Source organism: Rutilus rutilus, assembly GCF_951802725.1.
Source record: "Rutilus rutilus genome assembly, chromosome: 7".
NCBI classification, from domain to species: domain Eukaryota; kingdom Metazoa; phylum Chordata; class Actinopteri; order Cypriniformes; family Leuciscidae; genus Rutilus; species Rutilus rutilus.
In genome coordinates this window covers 38,256,040-38,279,016 of record NC_140221.1, presented here as the reverse complement: position 1 = coordinate 38,279,016, position 22,977 = coordinate 38,256,040, and the positions used below count along the sequence as shown (strand labels likewise).

General features: G+C 39.0%; 1 protein-coding gene across 1 annotated transcript in view; it reads right to left on the bottom strand.

Moving 5' to 3' along the window:
- Positions 1 to 20,548, bottom strand: part of LOC311293577 (transmembrane protein 132C) — a 215,224-nt gene extending 194,676 nt beyond the window's left edge. Inside the window, exon 1 of the mRNA XM_084413963.1 lies at positions 19,903 to 20,548. Coding sequence (XP_084270089.1) covers positions 19,903 to 20,002 — 100 coding nt within the window. The 5' untranslated portion in view covers positions 20,003 to 20,548. The remainder of the gene's footprint in view (positions 1 to 19,902) is intronic.
- Between the last annotated feature and the right edge of the window lie 2,429 nt (positions 20,549 to 22,977).

Below are 22,977 nucleotides of genomic sequence, written 5' to 3'. Positions count from 1 at the left end.
AGAGGAGGGAGGGAGGGGGGGTCAGCCTGAGAGCAAGGGTCCAACTCAATCCTCAGAAGACGTCTCATTGGCCAGCACTTCAGGAGGCATGAAGCAGGCAGCAAGTGATTGCACATGCTGACTGAGACCCAAGAGAGGCTCATGGGTCCAAAACACCACTGGACAATGGCCATTTTTTGCGTCCTCCCTTTTGCTCTCCAGAGACTTGTCCAAAAAACACCATCTGAGAGCCACTCTGGTCCGGCCAACCGTTCATGACTGCCAAACGTTCCATTCTGCACAACATGTACCAAGACGATGAGAGAGATGGCAAGAGAAAGAGAGCGTTACTCACAGGGCATGATACAACAATTGCCTGCTAGAGGAAATCTCTCTGTGAACAGTGCTTATGGAGCAATTTAAATGTACGTTGGGTCAGACTTTTGCGTAGGATAAACCGATCAGGATGTTATTTACTGCCAAGGAGTGCAGCAATAGAGCTTCTCTCCACTTATTAACACCCCCGCACCATGAAAGGCTTGTTCCTTGTTCATTTTGAGCAAAGAGACCCTTGCTAAAAAATAAAGCTTTCAAGGAATTATCCAGATATCATGAGTCTATCGCAATGGTACTTTTCCAGACATTAGTTGCTGGTCATATATGTTATGAATCTTGATCTGCAGCACCTGGATTTAGTCATGCTCTACAGTAGTTGCGATCACATCAGACATTTTTCCAAGACTTATTTTGAGACCACATGCATATTTACACATTATATATATTGGTACCCACTTTTTATCCTGCACAGCTCTGATTTCAAAACAATAAATGCCAGAAACAGCAAAAAAATTCTGGCTTAAGCATGTGTATGTGTTTTCACTCTGCTCTGATTTCATGCCGAGTGCTAGCCGAGGTGAGACCAGGGTGTCCTACTACAGCTGACAAGAATATTACATTATTACCGCTTTCACACATATATACTCAAAATACTCAATGTTTACAAATGCAATCAAATGTTTACTTCACACTTCAGAGGTCAAAAGTGAGATAATTAAAATGCATGCTGAACACACAAAGTTCACCTAAAAATTTTCAAAACACAATTAATCTGGCACTAGGTTACAGCCATTTCAATCTACCTATATACCAAAGCAAAAAGAAAGAAAGAATAAGGGACACACTAACACATTAACAACAGCAGACACATGACATTAAAAGGGGCCATTTCAACGGAGAAAATACTTGCCTCTTCTGAAATAAAAGAGTCTGATGTACTTTTATATAGACATTCATAAATGTTTACAACAAAAAGCTCTACCCAGAGAATTTATGATCACTAAGCTGTAGTAATGTGTCATTTAAAAAGGAATGTCATTGTACTTGACTGTAACTACACCCTTGCTTAATTTATTACACGTGGAACCATGAATATGCACATTAGCCCCGCCTCCACTCAGTCACACCAGCTCAGACTACCTGATCCACTCTGCCAACTTTACTCTGGTAAACGCTGCACAATGGCAAGTGGAAATACTGGTTTAATTCAGCAAATAATGTGTTGCTAATGTTATACAAACCATGTTCCCGTTTGCCATCTCAGAGTCAGACAGATGCCTTCTAAAAATCAGCATCCTTAGAAACGCTTTGCACAACTTAGAACGTCAGTGTAGAAAGGCAGGGATTTACCTCATATTGTGACATATTGTGGCAAAATACATTCTAGCCTTTTGCATGTACTGTACAGCACAGCAGGATGTCACAATCAGGTCAGAGACTCCATCTGGCTAAAAACAAATTGTAAAAAATAAAAAAAAATTACCATTGTTTTTTTTGGTAATTTCATAATATGGACTTTGGAGGGAAAAAATAAATACTTCAAAAGTGTATAAATAAATCACACAGACTCATATACACAAGCATATTAACAGAATTTAGTCACACACACACACAGACACGCTCAGTATGTAGACTGGCCTGCTTCCCCCTGGGGCCCAGGGACCAGATGTAGTTCACTCACAATACTACTAAAAATACAGCTCTGACTAACAGAAGAGATTAATTAAAATGAACATGGTTCACAGACTACCCCTCCCTTTCTCTTTGTCTTTCTCTTCCTGTCATTCTCATGTGTGGGGGTGTCCCCTCATGTTAAACTCTCTTTCTTTGCATTCTGTCCTTCTCTGCATCTCTACTGGGATTTCAGAGTCAAATTCAATCAAGGTTAACGTTAGTCTGCATTCAACTCTTGGATCCCCTTTCAGAAAAGCCAAGACTCAAACAAGGATGGCGTCTCTCACCTGGGATGTGAGAGAATACGTCAGGACGCGCAGGTAGGGATTTGAAGCTCACTGAATTTGCGGCTGTGTGTAACAGACCAAAGCAGGTTCCACAGACTGAGCAGATTTTCACAGTGAAAGATTCTTCAGACTTTTTGCGAGAATTCTTTTAACCCCTGATACACAGCTTTATAAAAATACTTCAGGCGGAGGAAGTTCAGATTCAACTCTTGGTAAACACAAGACCTGAGAGAGTGATGTTGTGCCGTCTCAGCTGTGATGGATTCTACAGACAGAGAAAGGTCAAAATGTACCAGAACTCATAAGCTGAGAGACTTTGGTCTCCCTGAAGATGGGTAAAAGCATAGTATATATCCAGGTAAATGAGCAGATTATAATGTTTGGATGGATCACTGAACACTGTGGGTTTGATGTCTGATCAGGTCCACTGTGCTACTAATGCTTTTCTGCATCTGAACTTGGAAATACATATGTCAACTGAGGACTGTCTTCACTATTGTTCCTGTATCAAAGAGACTGTAGCCTTCAATGCCACACAGATCCAAACAAATACTTTACTTCAAATGACTGCTTTTAGACCAAGCCTTCATGAACAAGGTGATTAACAACAAATCCTGATCTGAGGAAACCATCGACTTAAGCATGCGCTGATTTTAGCTGTGAAAGAAAAGTTATGTTTCGTTATACATCGTTATATGTAAGGGATAATGTAGAGCGAGGCGGTTGTTATAGCGAATACAACCCCGACAGGCTGATCAGGACCCCGACGCAAAGCGGAGGTTTTTCATGGCAACGGTGTGTTATCCTTAGCAGCGGTCTGTTATCAAGAAATAACAGACCGCATTCTACATTAGAATTCAACCAAGCCATGTAATAAATCGAGATAAGTGGTGGAAAGAGTACTGAAAAAACATACTCAAGTAAAAGTACCATTACATTACCACAAACATTTTTTTTTTTTTGTCAGAAAGATTGAAGAATGTCTATCATCCATCCTTTTTTAAATGCATCAAAACAGTACACTCATCACCATTTAAATCATATTGTTTAAAAAAAAAAAAAAAAAAAATTTGGTGTAAGGCCACGGAGCCTGAGCATGCTATTGTTGCACATAAAAATGTTCATAACTGTGCAAAGAATTCAAAAACCTTTAGAAACTCAGCATCACACACCATGAGATGGGTTAAATAGAGAGATTAAAAATACCCAATTTCTCTCCAAAACGGTACCAGTATTTGTGTTCTGATATAGAAATGAGAATCACTAATTATCCGTTTAGCCTACCTCACCTAATAAACTGAAAAAGGCTAAGACAGTGAGCTAACACTAATTACACTGTAATTCCATGCCATTAAATATACTACAATCTAAACGTAAATGTACATTTTTCTAGAAAGGAACCCCTTCCCTTATCCCTTACATTTTACACAGCTACATTTACTCAAATTGTAATACTGATAATATAATTTATAGGGGTGACCCCGAATAGTCGAAGATTCGATGCTTCGATAGGAGGAGCCTGATTCGACTACCGATCTCATGGTCGAATCTTCGCAGAGGTGTTTTGAAACGAGGATCATCCCCTTTTGGCTATATGAGGGCGCTCAATTTCACATAGAACTAACTTTTATGTCAATACGTTAATATTCAGCCTATTATGATAATGCTGTATATAAAAATGTGCAAAGAAAGAAGCTTTTAATAAATATTTTATAACGTGCGTGAATAAATCCAAACACCGTGACAGATTTAAGTTTCACTTTCGATCCGTGACCGACAGAGGAGCGTCTTCGCGGCAAGGATTTAAATCTTTAACAATGTCTGGGATAAGAAAATCTAAAGTGTGGATGTACACCATCAGAAAGGATATTCTCCAAGGCTGGATTTAGCATCAGGAAAACCATGATCGCACTTCTGCCGGCCAACGTTAACACGTTTCACGCATAGACTGGGTTTCACGTTAGAATGTATTTCTGAAAGACTGGATTTGTTCTCTCGATCAGGTAGGGTACAAGTGATTTCAAAACTTTTCAGCCGGTTCTAATTTGATTTTTGGATGCTGTGAACATTTTTAGCTAAAAAGACTGCCTCCAGTTTAGCATTTATTGTTGTTTCTGCAGTTAAAAAGACAAAGTTGAAAATTCTGGCTACTATCGTTATTTTAATAATTTCTTTATTTTTATTTTATTTATTAATCTGTCAGGGTTATCTAATCTAACTATTTGTGGCTTGTGTTTTGAATATATGTTCCCCTGCACTTTAGGCATTTTGCACACATTTGCTCCTCATCTTGTGACTTGATTCTAATTTATTTCGTTTTGTATTTTTTATTTATTAGAAAGGTATAGGCCTATTCTGTTCTAATTTAATTTTAGTAAATTATTTGTTTATTTTTTCGGTGCATCGATGTTGTGCTGTAGGCTGGCCTGCTCGCACAGGTAATTTAACGTTAGCCGATTTAATTTGATTTGCATGTGAAATGCAAATCCTGTCTGCAGTGTGGCCTTTCTGGAGTTATGTTATTTCTTAGTTTTATTGATCCAAAATGTTTTTATACATTTTCTTCTATATCTTAGTGTGATTTTCTGTACATCGCGGCTTTGAAACGTTAAAGCCCCGCCCCCATACACATGATTCGACTATTAGTCGACTATAGGCAAGACATGACGATTCTGATTCGACTATGAAAATCCATAGTCGGGGACAGCCCTAATAATTTATAAGGAAAACTGTGCATTAAATAGGGAAGTATATCCGGGAAAACTTATACAAAAGAAACACACAAAAACAAATGCATGTCTCTTTGTAGTCTCGCGCATCTGTTCTATCAGCAGCATCTACAACAACAACAATGTTGAACTTGAAAAATGTTTTTGCGCAAGTGCACTTGCTAAATGAAGGCAGATTGTATGGAATGGATCAATCAAACAACGTTGTTTCTTAACGAGCTGTAGTCACGCACTGACAGAACGCAGTTCAAGTTAACGACATGTTCATAAGTTGTACTCCATACTGAATCTGGTCCTCCAATGTCAGTACAGAAGGTGTTTTTCCACAGTTTTAGACTGTCCCCAACACACCTTCACAGCGCGCATCGCATGCTCATACTAAACTCCTCAAGACTGAACAAGCTGCTGAGTTCTCCAAGCGATGCTGCATGACGAGCGCGAGGCAGATACGCAGCAGTGCACAGATCGCGACGCGTGTATCTAAATTAAGTAGCAGCTAAGTTAAATGGGAGCGGGAATTCACCGCATTTACGCGCATATTATGAACATAGCACTTGAGGGAGTTTACACTGTACGCAACCCCCAACCTTAAACCAAATATCATGCCCTGTAGATAGGCTAGCCTATATAAAGATCATTAAGCAAGCAGAAATGTGAAATGTACCTTAGCATATTAGAGGAAGACGCTAATATCTCGATTGAATTGATGCTTGAAGAATGCACTTCCACAGCAGCCACGAGTAACAGCTAGCGGTTAAAGTTTTCTATGCAGAATTTGATTTGACGACTGTCACAAGACTGATTACTCGATCCAATCACGTTGATGGATAAAACAAGCATGTAACGAGTAATGACCACAAACGGAAGGAAAATAGCGGAGTAAAAGTACCGATACATCACTTTAAATGTAGCCTACTCAAGTAAAAGTAAAATTACACATTTTTTAAACTAATCAAAAAAGTTCCATTTCTAACGTGAGTATTTGTAATTCGTTACTTCACACCCACGATATAAAAATGCGGTAAACGATATGATTTGCAATATAGAGTTATTTTATCCAGGAGTCAGCTTACTGTATTAATAAGTTATAATGTAAAATGTAAATACAAAAATGCAAATTCTGTCCTCATGTAGGCTACTCACCCTCATGTCGTTTCAAACCTGTAAGTTTCTATTTAACTTCCAAACACAAACGAAGATATTTTTTATGATAATCAATCTAGTGGACTAATTCGAATCCAATTCTTCTGACGAGACACCATGTCTTTATATGATGAAAAGATTTACAACGACGCGCATATACTGTAATAAACACAAACATTCAAATGCTTGCATGACGCGAGTAAATGCAGAATTACAATTTTGGGATGAACTAACCATTTAAGGTGATGATACACAGGGCAACTTTTTGAGTAATGTTGCTGGGCAATCTTGCCAAGCGATTGTTGCTTGGGCACTTTCCCATTGAAAATGGGCAATACATTTATATCTGGATAATTTAGATTGGTCGTGGGCCCTGTGTCTCATCTGGTTGCCCATTGATGGCAACATTGCCCAGCAATATTTCTCAAAAAGTTGCCCTGTGTATCATCACCTTTACAGTTTGGTATAGTCATTTTGACACACTTTCTTACAATTAGAACTGTGATTGATTGCATTGATCATCTGAAGTGCATGCGCTGGAACGGCACTCCTCAAAGTGAAAGTGCGAACATCATTGAACCAAATCACATTTTGTTTAAGTAGTATGATTATTTAAAGTTTTTTAGATGGTTTATTCTTATATGTATAGTGCATTAGCGGGAGAGGCGGGACATAGCGAGCACCGGGAGAGTGGCTCATCTGTGTAAGACATCCAATGAATGCATGAAAGATAGGCTACTGCATGAGAAACACATTACTACATTAAACTACTATATGTAATGTTGAATATAATGTTTATGATAACAATAATTTAATGGGGGAATATTTGTGGGTCCTGATAATAATAAAAATACAAATATTACTTTAATAATAATAATAATAAAGCAATAATAATAAAAAAAAAACTATCTTCTTTATTTTGGCTTAAAATATCGCGATGAGTTCAGTATCGCAATTTGTATCGTTACACCCCTATCATTTACCCACCCTCATGTCCCTTTAATCCCATATGACTTACATTCTACTGAAGAAGACAAAAATACGAATTTAGAAAAACAGATCAAGTTTAGCAGAATCAAAAGTGTAGGCCTAGGTTTAATGCAATCTTATAAATTTAAAAGACTTTATCACAATACAAAATTATTTCTCTCTCGCACACATTTCAGATTTTTATGTTGTATTCAACCCACCTGCACTACACATGAAAATGGGACTAGTTTGAAATAAGACTGAGATATTTAAAGGGATAGTTCTGTCATTGTTTACTCACCATCATGTCGCTCCAAACCTGTTTGACTTTCTTTCTTCTGTGGAGCATAAAAGATAATATTTTGAGAAATGTTTCAGTGGTTTTTTTTTGTCTATATAATGGATTTGAATGGTAACCAAAACTGTTTGGCTATCAACATTTTTCAAAATATCTTCCTTTGTGTTTTGCAGAAGAAATAAAGTCAAACAGGTTTGGAGCGGTGGTAGTAAATGCATAAAAAGACACACACGTGCTGAAAATATGAATGTGAATATGAAAATGCAAAAGAATTTAAGTCATCAGGGCCCTCACTTGTTAAGTTCCAAAATCTCAACAAATTTGCTTACTCGGAGCCTAAACTGCATATCCACAATTCTCTGATGTGTTTTGAATTTGACTGCTATCTAAATATCTGAGGCAACACATTACGCAAGAACAAAAATATAAAGAGGAGAAAACATGAAAAGAATTCTATAGACAGACAGACAGGCACATTAGCTCTGTGCTTCCTCATCACAGCATGGCTAGCTTTGGGAGAGAAGGAGATAGACTGTTTTCCTTTTATGAAAACGAAGCGCTTGGCGCTCCCTCTCTCTCTCTCTCTCTCTCTCGCTCTCTCAGCCATTATGCTGATATTCATGCTATTTATTCTCCTGCCTGGTAACAGCTCTCAGAGGAACCATGTTGGTCTTCGTAAAAATTAAGTGCTTTTGTCTGTTTATTGACTGTTTTAATAAAAATTCACATTTAAACTGTACTACTGACATGTAATCTTAGCCCACTTATTTTCTCTCTCTCTCTCTCTCTCTCTCTCTCTCTCTCTCTCTCTCTCTCTCTCTCTCACACACACACATACACACACACACACAACACTTAGCCTGTCTGGCCCAGTTATACCCTTTGGCAAATGTACGAAAAAGAACACACATACACACGCACACGCACACACACACACACACACACACACACATGATCACACCAAACTGATCTAATCCAAATGGAGTGGTGAGGATTTCTAACCTCTGATAATGAATGTAATTTCATTTTTATCCCAGGGACCTTTCCCTAAGCTGTGCCTGAGTGCAGTAGATGTACAGTATGTGTCTGTCACTTTTCACATGAACACACACACACACACACACACACACACACACAGGATGCCACAGATTTTGTTTGCACTGACCAATCAGCACTAGTGATTAACAGAGATATGGGTGTTTTTTAAATGGCCGATGCCAATATCTAGGAGAGCAGAATGGACGATGTCTGAAACAAATAATATAAATTCTAGCAAATAAATGGCACACAAATATGCTGAATTTAAAATGTTCACTTGATTTATAATTTTTTAATTCACTATCAAATATCTGAAAACAAAACATTTGCAGTGTGCTGTGAAAGGACTTCCTCTCACAGTCTACTGGTTCTGTAATGTGAGATGTGTGTGTAGGCAGATGAGGGAGGGAATAAGGAGAGACTAAGTCCCTGAGCCCTGCCGAGTTCCAGACAATGCAGTTTTTGGTACAAACATGAACACATTGCATATGCATATCTTGGAATTTAAGCAACTGGGTTTGGCTCAATAACCTAGAAGGAAACTCTCTCAAAACATGCACACAATGCAAAAAAAACATGGACATGTGTTTATTGGGGGTGCTTGCCAAGACAGGAATCACTATTACTACTGCATATATTCGTTTTTTTGTCCAAAACCCTAATGCTAAGTAATTAACTGCACTATTTGTGCTGCAGATATGAATGATATGTCAAATAGTGCAGCTTTCTGAGAAGTGTGCTATTCTAAGGAATGAAACCTTGGAAAAATGATTTTCGCCTGGAAGATGATGAATCTTGCATTGAAGGAGGGACGCAAACTATATCTAGGGACCAGAATATCAGAGACTTGCAAGTGGGCTCTTCTGACTTGTGCCAGTAAGCAACCACCTAGCAACCATACAGCAATGCTCTGCCAACCACCCAGAACACCCTAGCCTCATGCCGCCAATTTCTAAACAGGAAGACAGCACTAACATCTAGACAGCACTAACACTAGCACTTTAGGCTTGTAACGATATTCAAACCAAACCAAAAAAAACGCAGTACACCACCCACATACAGCTGAAAACACGTTACAAAGACTGAACTATGTAGTACTGAAATTTGGAGTTAGATTGTTAAACAGTTTTTCACCAGTTTTGTGTTCAGGATTTTTTGGGCAGGCCTGAAATAATGGCTCGATGACGCACTGGAGCCACTGAGTATGGCCCCTCCACTAACACTATAATAACTAGAGCGCATTAGCATCTTGTTTTATACAGTCTATGATTAGCATCAGTGGTTCGCCCACTCAATCACGAGTTACTGTCATTACCGTTTGTTACTACAGACAGCCTACAGTTTGATAGCTAGCTTTGCCTTCGTTGCGTAAGTGCATATTACCTTTTTGCGAACATTTTACACCGTATTGTTTTACACACTTTCATCCAAGACAACTGGGATTCACTGATAATCCGCTGCTACATGGTGCCATCATCGGCAGTACATGCCCACCAATGAGTGTACGTTTTTTATTTGAGAGCAGAGAATTCTGCTTATTTTTTCAAGATTTTGATAACTTGTTACATTACTTGATAACATTACTTGACCTTTTTTTTATCATTCAAATTTGGCTGGGTGGTTAAGGCGAGACTTAATTTTAAGTTAAGAAAGCGAGAAAAATTTTAACTAGCAGATATCACCATGAAACTTTCCCAGTTGATTACCTACATTAAGATGAGAAAAAAATGTATTACAAGTTTTCTGTAATTTAATGTTTAAATGTGCAAATTAGGCAATATCTAATTAAATATGCGCTTATTTGCATATATATAAAAAAAAACGAAATCTGAGTATTGGATAAAGCCAGGTTAAAAATTATTTTTTCATTGTGTTCACATATTAGATGGGAAAAGAATTACAGAGGGATTTATGGATATCTACTTTTGTTGTCCTGTAAATCAGAAAATACTGTCAATAGCCTTAAAAAAAAGATTTTCGCCATGTTTTTTGGAATAAAATGTTATATAAATCAGGCTAGGAATAATATATTTACAAATCCCTCTGTAAATGTCTTCATAATATAACTAGGTACAAGACTGGAGAGTTTGGTGTATACATGTGCTACTGAAGTGGAGATTTCGGACTTGGAGTATGAGAGAAAAGTCATTTTGAGAAAACGGGCTTTAAAGATTTATCATCAGCCAATGAGATTGCGCATTCAGCCCTTTTACTTTCACGATTGGTTGCTGATAAAAAGGAAATGACCATATTTGGATCGGACAGCACTGTACAGGAGAGAGAGAGCTTTCCAGCGGTGCATGTGATGACGGAGCAGACAGCGATCGCGGAGCAGCATGTTGATTAAGAACGCCAACTTTTGTTGAATTTATGAGAAATCTACAGACGCAAACAGACAAAGTGTAATAAAATAAAGACCTAAATGTGTATTTCAGACTTTTTTTCACCACAAGTCTTAAAGAAGACATGTTATTGAAGACAATATTGATATCCAAAAATCTCAAAATTGACCAGTAAAAAAACCCCGATGTTTTTGCCTGCCGTGTCTCACCTTAACAATCTTGTCGGTTAGCGGTTAATGAACGGTGAACGAGCGTTGGTTGTCGGTCAGGAAAAGAAATAAATGAACATCCCTAATAAGCACCACAGCTCTAACCTTTTGCAATTTTTAATGACGTCAACGTATAAAAACAAGACAATGAATGATTAAATTGGATAAGGTTTGGGTTGAAAGAAAGGTGAGGAGGCTAAAGGAAGAAACCGATGCGATGCCATCCATCCTTTCATTCTTTCTCTTTCAATCTGTAAACAGAGAAGTTTGCCAGGCCACATTAGCACTCTCTCCAGTTTCAGATTAGCATAAAGGCAAATTACTCACAAACACTTTTCAGCAGAATTCAGAGGTCAGGTACACAGAGAATCTACACAGGAAATCGGGAGGATGAATAGCGCATGAAGAGACGATGAGAGTCCTCTAACTTGTCTCAAGTTACCTCTCTCACTCTCTTAATGTTCAGTGCGTTGTTCTACTGTGATTATATGGTTGGGAGTTTGGGGACGCAAAGCTATTTTAGACAATTACACACTCACTGAATGTTGAAAGTGGTACAAGCGCGCTCCTTTTCCCACAGAAGCACACACACAAAACCTCACTTTCATACACATGCACTTACTTCCACTTTTAAAAGGGAATGTCCACATCATTTCATGATCTTCCAATGCTCTATGTCGTGCAATATGTTTGCATGTGTGTGTGAATAGAAGAAATCAGGCAGTTAGCAAAATATATACACTCCAGAAAATCCTTCTACACACAGCCTCTAGGCTTCCCACACATAAAAAAACACAAACACAAACCCAAACCCATCCTGTAGGACACAAACTAATAGGAGAACCTGTGTGTGTATGTAGTTCTTTCAGAACAGTTTGGAAAGAAACTTGGATTAGTTGAAACCAGCAAAGCACAAGAAGCAAGAATTATTTTATCCATGATGAGAGAATGTGAAAAAGAAAAACCAGAGAGGGTGATTCTCTTCGTCTTCAGGCTTCAGAGAAGAGAGTGGCAGCTCAAAAATAAAAGATTTTCACTCTGATCTATAGAGACGTGAATGAGTCCTGAACAATGATTTTCTCTTTCTCAATTTCCCTCACTCTCTTTTCCCTCCCTCTTGAGAGAAACCCATACAGAAGTATCTTGTCTGCTTGTAGGGATACTTACAGGTTAAGCCCTGGGCTAAACTACACTCTACCGCACAGTTCTGGACATCCTTTCTGCCCTAACAAGAGAGAACAGGTTTAACAAAGGGAAAGATCAGAGACAGGGAGAAGACAGTGAGCAACATTGAGAAGGAGTGCATGCAGAAGAGCTGTATGACAGCAAAAAGACAGGTAGAAAGGGAGAAGGAGGGATGAAAAAAGGGAGGCAGCCAGGTGAAAAAAGAGAAGTAGGCAGTTGAGTAAAGGCACACAGAGCACATGACTGCAAGTGGAACTCTGTGGTAATAAAACCAACTCTCCTTCCCTGCTTTCTCTCGCTCTCTCTCTCTTTGTACCATCCTTAATTACCTCTCTCAGGAATGGCAAATGAGTAAACAGCACTTAAACAGCCAGCTGGGAGAGATAGAGAAAGATATGGAGAGCGGAAAGAACTCTGAGCAGTAACAACGCGTGGATTGAGGAGAGGAGACCGTAAGCGTATGGTGACATTTCAAGAGACGCAAGTGACCAAAATCATCAACGCAACAATAAAACCTCATTTTTATATAGGGGCAAAACTGATTTAGAAAAAAGTAATATTGTTAAAGTAGCCTACATTATCATAAATGCTTTGCTTGTTACATATACGTGCAACATTTCAGCCTTAAATAAATTCTATGTTAGAAATCCCTTAAAATGGCCAACTCCCTGATCAGTGGCCTGACTACTGAACTAGGGAGCTGATTGAGACACACCCAGTGTCACATGATCCTTCAGAAATCATTTTAATATGCTGATTTGGTAAAGCTCCAGCATTCCCCCTGTCCCCTATCACAAATGTTTTTAATATTTACAAATAAATATTTAGATATAAAAGAATTTAAAATAAATAAAATGTAATCATTTTAAATAGGAACTAAAAAAACACTAAACTAAAAATAGCTAGTTAATAAAAGTAATCTGGAGTGAAAAAAGAAACATTATTAAGAGCCTACAGTAAGTTTGTTCTGAAAATTTGTGGTACACATTATAGACCCTATCAGCTGACCTCATGAATATTAATTAGGTGAATTAATTGCAGAATGGTACTGTAGGTAAGTGGACGCTAGCTATTGCAGAATAATCGCTTAAGCATTCAATCAGTCCTCTTACAGATGCAGCATGGTTCAATCCAAGGCCAAGCAAAACAAAACTCTTAAAATATGATGAAATTATACAGCACCAATGAAACAACTATCAATCATTTCACAAGGTTTATATTAAATGCTGCTTTGTACTTTTAAACAATGGCAGTCTATTTACTTGGCTACTTAACAATAACTGGCTTTGTACAATCACTCCTAACACATTAGCAGAGCCACTCAAAGCATCTGTACTTTAAAGAGGTACCAACAGCAGAATTCTGAGTGAAAGCAAATATCACAGGTCTCTTTTACTGCACTTACATAAAGTTCCCCAAAGATTACACACCTCTCTGCCTCCAAAAGCAGAAGCTGGAGAAGAGAGAGCAGAGGAGAGAGGGAAAGGTAAGTGCTGTAGGTTTGTCTTATCAGGGGAAAGCAGGCGGGGATATCTCTGAGGCCTCGGGGTGAAAGGAAAAACGCTGCTGCCATTTCACCCACAGAAAGTGAGAGAGAGGGGGAGTGAGAAAGGAAAAGAGGGGGGCAAAGAGACAGATGGGTTGTGGCACACACAAGCAGCGCCCGCTGTACCCTCTCCAATGCCCCTCTGCCATAATGAATAACATTATGGCTGCATGAAATGTCACCGGTCCCACCCCACACCCCCTCAACCCCACCTCTCAAGACGAATGGAGCCTCAAAATGTCAGATGTGCATCAATATCATTGTGAGCGTGTGTGTCCATGTGACGCATGGACGTAGGTGTTAGCCGAGGTTCATTATTTTGTACACACACAGACACACGGATATGACTATCTCAGGGATCGGTACAGTCAGAAATGCTAAAAGTTTATCACAAATGTCCATGGATGGCACAAATTCCATGATATACATAATACAATCTCCATGATATTTACGATCATCAACTGCTACATTAAACACGCCCAAGCTTAATGTCAGTGTTCACAACATCAAAAGGTCATTTTGGGGAAGAGTGTCTTGTGCTACAAAACTTTTTGTTTCACACGTGGCATATTTGTAATGCACATTGAGCCAATAACACATTGGCTCAACAAAACGCATGGTCCACTGCTCTGGGACCAGTGTGACATAGTTTTGCGTCAGCTGATAAGTGTTCAGTCATTTGCCCACTGAAAAGTATACAATAAAGTTGCAAAGACAGATCTTTTTTTTTTTTTTCATTGTGACGTACATCCAAGAGTAACAGATTATAAAAAATGAAACCCTGTATCGCAGGGACTTGGTTCTATGCATTGGATTTTAAAATATGCGTGTTGTGCTGAAATGAATGCAGGCTTGAGTTGATTGTGAAGGGGTGAGGTTTAAGTGGACTAGATGATTGGAGAAATCCAACATACGTCACCAGAGACAAGTTATGAGACAGAGTTGTGAGATTTTCATTAAACATTATGAAGTAAAAAAATTGATAAATGATTCACAAAAAGATCTATAACATGCATTTACTAAACAGATAGAAATTTTTATTTCAAGCCAATTAAGTACAGACAGTAAGATACACAAAAATTAATTGAGTGAACAAAATGTATATGCCTATAAGCAAATATAAAAACATTGCAATAAAACTAATATTTTATAAATAACTCATATCCATTTCTTTGTGGATGGGCTAGTGAAAATGTCGACAGGGCAAAAAATCTTCATCTGTTCATCTGTTGCTTGTTAAGCATTAATATTAATTGGCTGAATAAAAATGTTTCAATCAAATCTATTTAATAGAACAAAAAATACAGCTGTTTACCTGGCCACCAACAGACAGAACCGGAAATTGCTTATGAGACAGCGCAAAAGATTCAGAATGTAGTCTTGCACCATGCAGAATGTAATTTGTTTCTTTCTATTTTAAGTTGTTCACCAAGGTAGCTTTTATGTTGTGAACAGAAGCATTATTTATCTATTACTGCATCACAGGCGCAGAGAGAGCAGTAAGGTCACGTCAAGCAGACAGACCATCTGACAGAACTTATGCCAGGCAAAGTGATGGAGTGATCTGGTGCCAAGATGAGCTATACACATAGCGCTCCACCAAACTCTGAGCAAAGTCATTTAGGTCTCATCTGTGTGTGTGTGTGTGTGTGTGTGTGTGTGTGTATCATGGTGCCAAAACTCAGCAGGACATGCAACATGTTGAGAAGTAATCACCCACTGAGGCCTGCGGTTAACGAGAGCCTCGATCCATCACACACACACACACACACACACACACACACCTCAGCCACAGTAGAGGTCGGTGCCTTACGGACAACTATAGAGAACACAAGCTTCATAAATACATAAAATCCCATACCTGCAACATATTTCCGAGTTCTGGCTTCTAGAGCCTTAAAATGATTTGGAGACCACTACACAAGTGCTCTCTAGAGGGATGTGAGAATACTGGCACATCCAGTGGTCTTCACAACATCGCAATGACTTCACGGTGTTAGCTTTGTCACTGCTGCTTGGGGGGCATTGTATTTCGTTTTAATATTGTCACCTATCCTATTAAAGAGAGTTGTTTTTCTCTCTGCAATGGAGCTGCCCTGAAAGGCTTATCCACTGATCTCTCTATGGTAAAATAATTTGAGAAACATTTCATTTCCTTGAAAATGGAGCAGCTTCTTTATTGCCCTCAGAGCTTATATTTGATTACAGATTACAGATTTCATCCATCCTCCCTCGTTTCTGTCATCTCATTACTCGTTTTTCTCATTCACATCTCTTAAATAGATCATCCTTTATTTTATTTCCTCTCTCTCTATAACAGCTCATTATCCCCGCTTTGTCTTTTCTTTAGATACTCTGCTTCACTCTACACTGCCATCTCAATCTGGGGTCATTGGTACGACAGAGTTCAGGTAAACACTGACAGAATCATACTTCCTCCCAATTTGCATAATGAGGCCTATTTGACTCTAATTATCCTAACAAGTAGCATTACCCCTAAGCCTCTCATCACCCTCTTAATGAGCGTTAATTATTCCATCTACACAAACAAGAGCCACCTCTAACACCTCTAGTATCCTCTTTTTTCCCCTCCTTTGCTCTCCTTTTCTCACATCATCACAGGAAAGAGAACCCAGTCCAATCGATAGAGAAAATTGCCACAGTGAGAAAGAAAAAGAGAATGATACCCAACTAGTAACACAAAAGTGCAACTCTAATTTCCAGAGCCAATACCATATGGCTACAATACATCCTAAAGAGAGCGCGAGAATATGTGGTGTCTAGCTGATGATAATGCCAATAATTTCTCAGGCGTTCTGGGGGCATGTACGTGTTAAATGAACTGCCGGCCGAGTCTCATTAATGACAGAAAAATACCTTCCAGCAGCCTGCAAATAGATAGCAAGATGGAGGGGGGGGGATATTTTTCTACAAAGCAACAAAATAGAGATATGCATATCAAACATCTACAAAGTCACAAATATCTATTTATATAGATCTTTTTATCAATCTATCAAGTCATTGCTTTTGCTGTCCTTCCCTAATGCAAAAATCTCCTTCGCAAAGTCACAGAATGAGTGAATGAATTAATAAAAGTAAAGCGGGTTTGTGTGTGTGTGTTCTCACCGCTATACGCAAATTCCAAAAGTCCCATGGTATAGTCATGCTTCAATGATCTAATGATTTTTTTCCCCCTCCTCTTCATTCTTCCTTTCTGAATCCGACTGAAATCAATTTGCTGAGATGAAAGTTTTCAATTTTATTACGTTTGCAAAATGGGAACTTGCTAACTGGTCTTTCTGCAGTTGTAATGGAAAAATTATTTTGGTCTAGGCAAACTTCTTTCTCTCTGCCTCTGAGGGTTAGAAGTAACAGAATCGAATTTAAGTATTTTGTACGAGAACACAACAGAGGAATTCTAAGGAAACATTTACCTTTAGACTCCTGAATAACAACGCTCCTTTGTTCGGGGTTATAGAGCCATCTTGGAAGTGGGGCTATCAAAACTGATGAAATTTCATGCAGTCACTTCTAGGAAATTGAAAGGAGAAAAAATAAAGGAGGAAATGACAGAAATGGGGAGGGGGAGGAAAATAAATCTTTCCGTTGGGAGTTTTATTGTCTTCCTCTGGGTCATTATCTCAATTAAAAACATGGGAGATAATGATCACAGTCATTACTTTCACTCATCTGCCCCCCTCCTGTCCACTATCCCTCTTTTCTCTCTGGATGCCAATCTGTGGGGAAATATCTTCTTGATTACCCCTCTTTGGATATAGATTATTAAAAGCACACACTCACTGCTCTCACACTTCTAGCTGTGAATCTCACTGTTTTGAATTTAATCTGAAGAATTTAAGAAACAAAAGCAAAAATGCACAATTTATTGCTTTGCTAGAAAGTTTGACAGCAAGAAAACCAACCAAGAGGGTTTGTGTCTGTGCGCATAAGCATGCCTGAATGCCTGCATGGCTGTGTGTGTTTGTATGAGCGAGTAGAAAGAGAGAGAGCGAAAGAGATTTAGGCTTCACAGTGTCCCTAGAGCAAATCATCTCCCTGGTGTCAGCCAACCCTCAAACATATGGGCCCCTTGCTCGGCCTGGCTCACAGGCACGGCCAGTGTGTCTACGCATGTACGTGTGTGTGTGTGTGTGTGTGTGTGTGTGTGTGTGTGTGTGTCTGTGTGTCTGTGTGTGAGAGGGCAACTGTTTGACAGCCTGATAGTCTGACAGTTTTAATCACACCTCTGGTTTTGTTACAACTGTTCAGACCTGCGGTTCAGCCCCGAAACACAGATATCTGCCCTCAGACGCCGAAGGGAGGAGATGCTGAAGATGAGAGATGTTTCACAGTCAGTTTTCGCACAGCTAGGAAAATGAGCTCTAAGCCTTACTTGGAAGACAGTCCTTCTGTAAACATCCATCTGCTTTTGTCAATTAAGCTTCTAAAACTCCCTGAAGCAACAAAAACCTTTCATCCCCCAGATTTATCGATGGCGTTGTTGAGAACAGGTGCGTTTTCAGGCATTCAATTGAAGACAAATTGCAAATTTGGTGTAACTCGCTTACAGATCTGTCTCCTCAGTCATCAAACACTGGATCAGCTCCCACCATCACACAGACACATGCACATTATACGTTTTTTGCCGCCTCTTGCTTCCATTTCTCATATTCTGCGCAATTCAAACTGTCCATCCTACAATATGTCAGCAATTCTGTAGTCTAAAACAAAAAAAACATAAATAAATCAAACAACAATTTGGTTTTCTACAAACACAAATCTGCAAATATTCCCGTGGATATTGCACAGTTCACCGGATACAATTCCATGCATTCAAACCACATGCTGTCTCAACTTGCCAGTGATGTACTCTTTGCATGCAGTCCATTACACACAGCAGTGTGAGGCCACGTTTGCTGCGGAGGCTGGGAAAAAAACAGTAATGATGATGATGACAGTTTCAGTGCTTGATCAGCAAGTGCTGTCTCCAGAGTCAACATCTCTAATACCATCCAAGCCCTCACACACTTGGACAAACTTGTCATCCCTCACGTTGGAAAATCTTCAACACAAACTGTCTAATTTTGCAATCCCCCACACTTTCTGTCCATCTCTATCTCACCCCCACAGCCTAATTGTTTGTTTGTATGACATGTCCAGTTTCAGACTTGCTGGGATAGTATAAATAAAAATAGATGTGAAGGCCACTGTGGGTCCTCAGCTGGAGAGGATTAATAAAAACAGCACGCTGCCGGGACACAACACAAGCCTGCTCATTTCATCACTGTCTCTTGCTTCTGTGGAGAGTGAAAATAGGGTGGCTCACCTTTAGCATAGCAAATATATTGGTATTTATTCGATAACCATTCAAATATAACAGTAATGCCCCCATAAACTATTTAAAAACGCATCTTGAAATGAATTAAACGAAATGCATCGTTTACTGTAACCAAACCAGCTCATTTAACAAGCGAAAGAGAAAATACTCCTGTGAGAAGAAATTAAACTTACTTTCATTTGCACAATAATACGTTTTTGATGTTGAAGACCTTTAGGTTATGTACAATCCTCTTATGTAAAAAACAAAATAATAATAATAATGTTAATAGATAAAACGTAAAAAAAATTGCACGTCCGTGTGCTGTGCTCGTATCACTATCATAAAATTGTTGTTTCCACGCGATATTTCGTTTGACAACTCGGTGCAGGACGCTTCAATCATCCTATTTCTACATCTCTGTCTTGCTAGCAAACTACATGCATGCATAATTCATTATAGGACTGCAAAACAACAAGGTGAGAAACCAACATTTCTATTATTTATACGCTTGGCACAACAAAACCACACCGCTGCTGTCGCTGCGCGCCACAGTCTCTCCAAGCAACCAAGCGCACGAACCACTTACCACAGAAGTGTGTGTACACATCTATAAATATTTCAAGTGTAAATTAAGATGTTAAAATGGGTCAAGTGGAATAGGGAGCAGTGGGCATCAACTTTTTTGCATTCGCGATAAAGACATGAAAGCGCACTGACATTGCTCTTAACAACAGTTGTTTGAATGCATGAAGAATTCTTGTAATTCTTGTAATCATGCTCGTTATATTTATTCTGCATGATTTGCCATCTCGCAACAAGTTTTGGATGTGCGTAAATGTTTCTTTACCTCCGTGGAGAGACGAGGCGAGGAGCGCGTGCAGGAACGCCATCCGTACAGCGATCATCTTTGGCTTTCTGAGTTGTAGTATATTGTCCAAAAATGACATTATGAATTGTCTAGTTTGAGAAGTTGTTGAATAAATAGCATAATCCTGTGGAAAGTCATATGATAATGTAACTGGTTCGGCAGCAGATTCGCGTTGTTGCGGTCCTCAAAAAATCCGTGTCCTTTAACTATCACCAAAATTTCGTTAGAAGCGAGAATCAATCCCTTTACTAAAGTGGTAAAGCGTTATTATAAGCCCGGGAAAGTCACTGTCATTGTTCATCTCGTGTTATTATTCCTTTAATACATAAAGTTTAAAACACAAGTATAAAGGTCCGGACCGGTGGCGTTATGAAGTCACGCGCCGTAGAAGTTGGTGGTGTTCTCCGCGCGAGAACGGTAGACGCGCGTCCTATGAATCCGTCTCTTGGCGCACGGGAGCGCAAAACCACCGGCGGTCGCCAATGACTCTCTCGGAAATGTTCCCATCTCTCCTGTGACGCTGCTTTTGCGTTAACATGTCTGCTTTTTATCTTCGCGTTGCCTAAATGAACTTACTCGCGCAGTTCTCCTGAGACAGAAAGGCCAACAGTCAAGCTGGTACTCCAGCGCTAAGAGCGGGAAGCGCGTGAAGAAGAGGCGAAAATGAGTGACATCTTAGCTAGCCAATAGGGCTTTCCGACAGAACAGGTGCACTAAAAAGTCAACCAATCGCAAGCAAGGAAACCCCTCATCCCTGCAACCAAAGAGGCAGAGAGATGAGCAAAACACATTTACTTTTACTAAACGCAAATTTTACGCACTCTGTTTAAATGTTTATTTTAAAAAAGGGATATATGTGAAGCTTTACAGCTTTCCAAGACAGGATAGTTTGGATTTAGATGTTAAAATTGATTTATGGCTGTACACATATGACTTAAGTTCATAATTAACATGCTGACAGGCTTACATTTTACCTGCTGAAACAAACAAAAAAATTGGTTTGCTGATCTTAGCGGTTTAGTTTAAGATAGTCTCTCAGCCTGCCCTCGCCAGCATGAAATGCTCAAAATCTCTCAAAACCAGTCTACAAAAAGTAAAACAGAGGTTGGTTTGAGTGGTTTTCTTTTACTATGCTATACATTTTCTCAGTATATGCGTTCCTTGGAAATCAAACCTATGACCTTGGCTACAGGCATGCAAAAATAAAGTACTTCGGGATATATTGGAAGTAATATTTAGTGGGAACCTCAGCATGAGTAAGTGTGTCTCTGTGATCAAATAGAGGAGCAATGGGGACCCCTAGTGAACGTTAACTGAATACCTTATCTCTGTGTGTGGTCTAAGTAGCACAAGCAATGCAAGATTTGAAATGTCTAACACCTTCCTATTTTTCCTCTTTTAATCCATGCATTTGATGTCTTGATTTGTGAATCTACTGTCACAAAATTAACATATAACAAAACAAAACATAATGTCTTGGTGGAAATCAAAGGTGAGCTCTTTTGATATCCACCAAGACAATTGCAGTATTATAAATTGTCTTTTGAACCTCTTTTTGATTAAAAGCAATTTAAAACAAAGGCTGTTAAGTCATTAACTACCCTTTTGATGAGTACAGGAGCTGTATTTGCAACCATACTTTTTTTTTTTCCTCTCTGGGAGGCAGAATATTTCCAGCTATTGAGTGCGTGAATGATGAATGCAGCAAGTGAATCCAATGCATTCTGTTTCTTCCCGAAACTAATCGCCAGGCCCAGCTTTTGGGATCGATGTTTTTTGGCCCAGATTTTTGGATGGACTGCATTGTGCATTTAGAACAAATACGATTGGCTCTCTTGTATCTCTCTGTCTCACTTTCTTGCATTCTCTATCATACAGTATGCACACACGCACATATAGACATGCTTCACCCAAGTATTAACATTCACAATGTTTTTTTTTTACTTAAACATGTCTTTAGGAAGCCATTAGTTATAAAAAAGCATGTACAGTAGAATTTTGAGAAATGTTGCAAAACCTCAAAGCTGGGTATTTATGGATGCAACATTTCCCCACCATTTTTTTAAAACATAGAAAGTAAAATCTCTTCACAACACAATTATGCACACAAATGTATTTGAAAAATAACATATTACAGTAAAGATATAGTCGTGAATTTTTTTTATCTAAAATGTATGTGCGCCTTTTCCCATCACATAACAAGCTGTGGCAGTTAAAACACCCCCCAATTTCTTCATACTCCATACCACAAAGAAATGTTTTAACCAGTTTTGGGACACCATTTATCATCTTGGGAGACTGCGTAATGATGAAGTTAACAAAAAAAAGTGCTTTTATAAAGAGCTGTTTGTGATGACTACAACGATTTCCTAAAATAATGATGGCAAGATGTGGCCGTCGCTTGAGGAAGTTCACCTGGCCTTAGAGAGGACAGCAATCAGCAGAAACTGCAATGATCCTCATTAGAATAAACACACGCAAACACTATTGTCACAGATACACACACACCCTTGACACACCAAACATGAGCCCTGGTGCAGAAAGGCAGCCTCGTGCTTGTTGAACTGTAGCGCATATATTAGAATCTCATTAACAGTGGGTGAATTGCAGGGCTCAGAGGGCATGCTAGCAGGCACATCGCTGGGGCGGACAGACCAGCAACACTGTGTTACACACCACAAGGCTCTCATGAAATACCGTTCATTAGTTAGTGAAACAAGCCATCGTAAACTCAAACGACACCAGCATCCCAATTACACAGCCTATATTCCAATTAAGAAAGAAAGGCACACACAATGAAATAATTAACTGATGCAAATGAACGCCATCATGTAGGCCATCAAACCGACTGTTTGCAGTGCGCGTCACTTTTGGCTCTCCTGTGTCACATAACGGAGGAATAAAAATGAATATTACAAATTACACCCAATGAGATTGTGATATGTAAATTAGCCATGGTTCATCAAACAAGTAATCATTGTTAAAACATCTCTGCCTTTGAAATAGACGAAATGCAATCGGTCTTTGAAACGAATGCTTTTCTTTCTCTTCAAT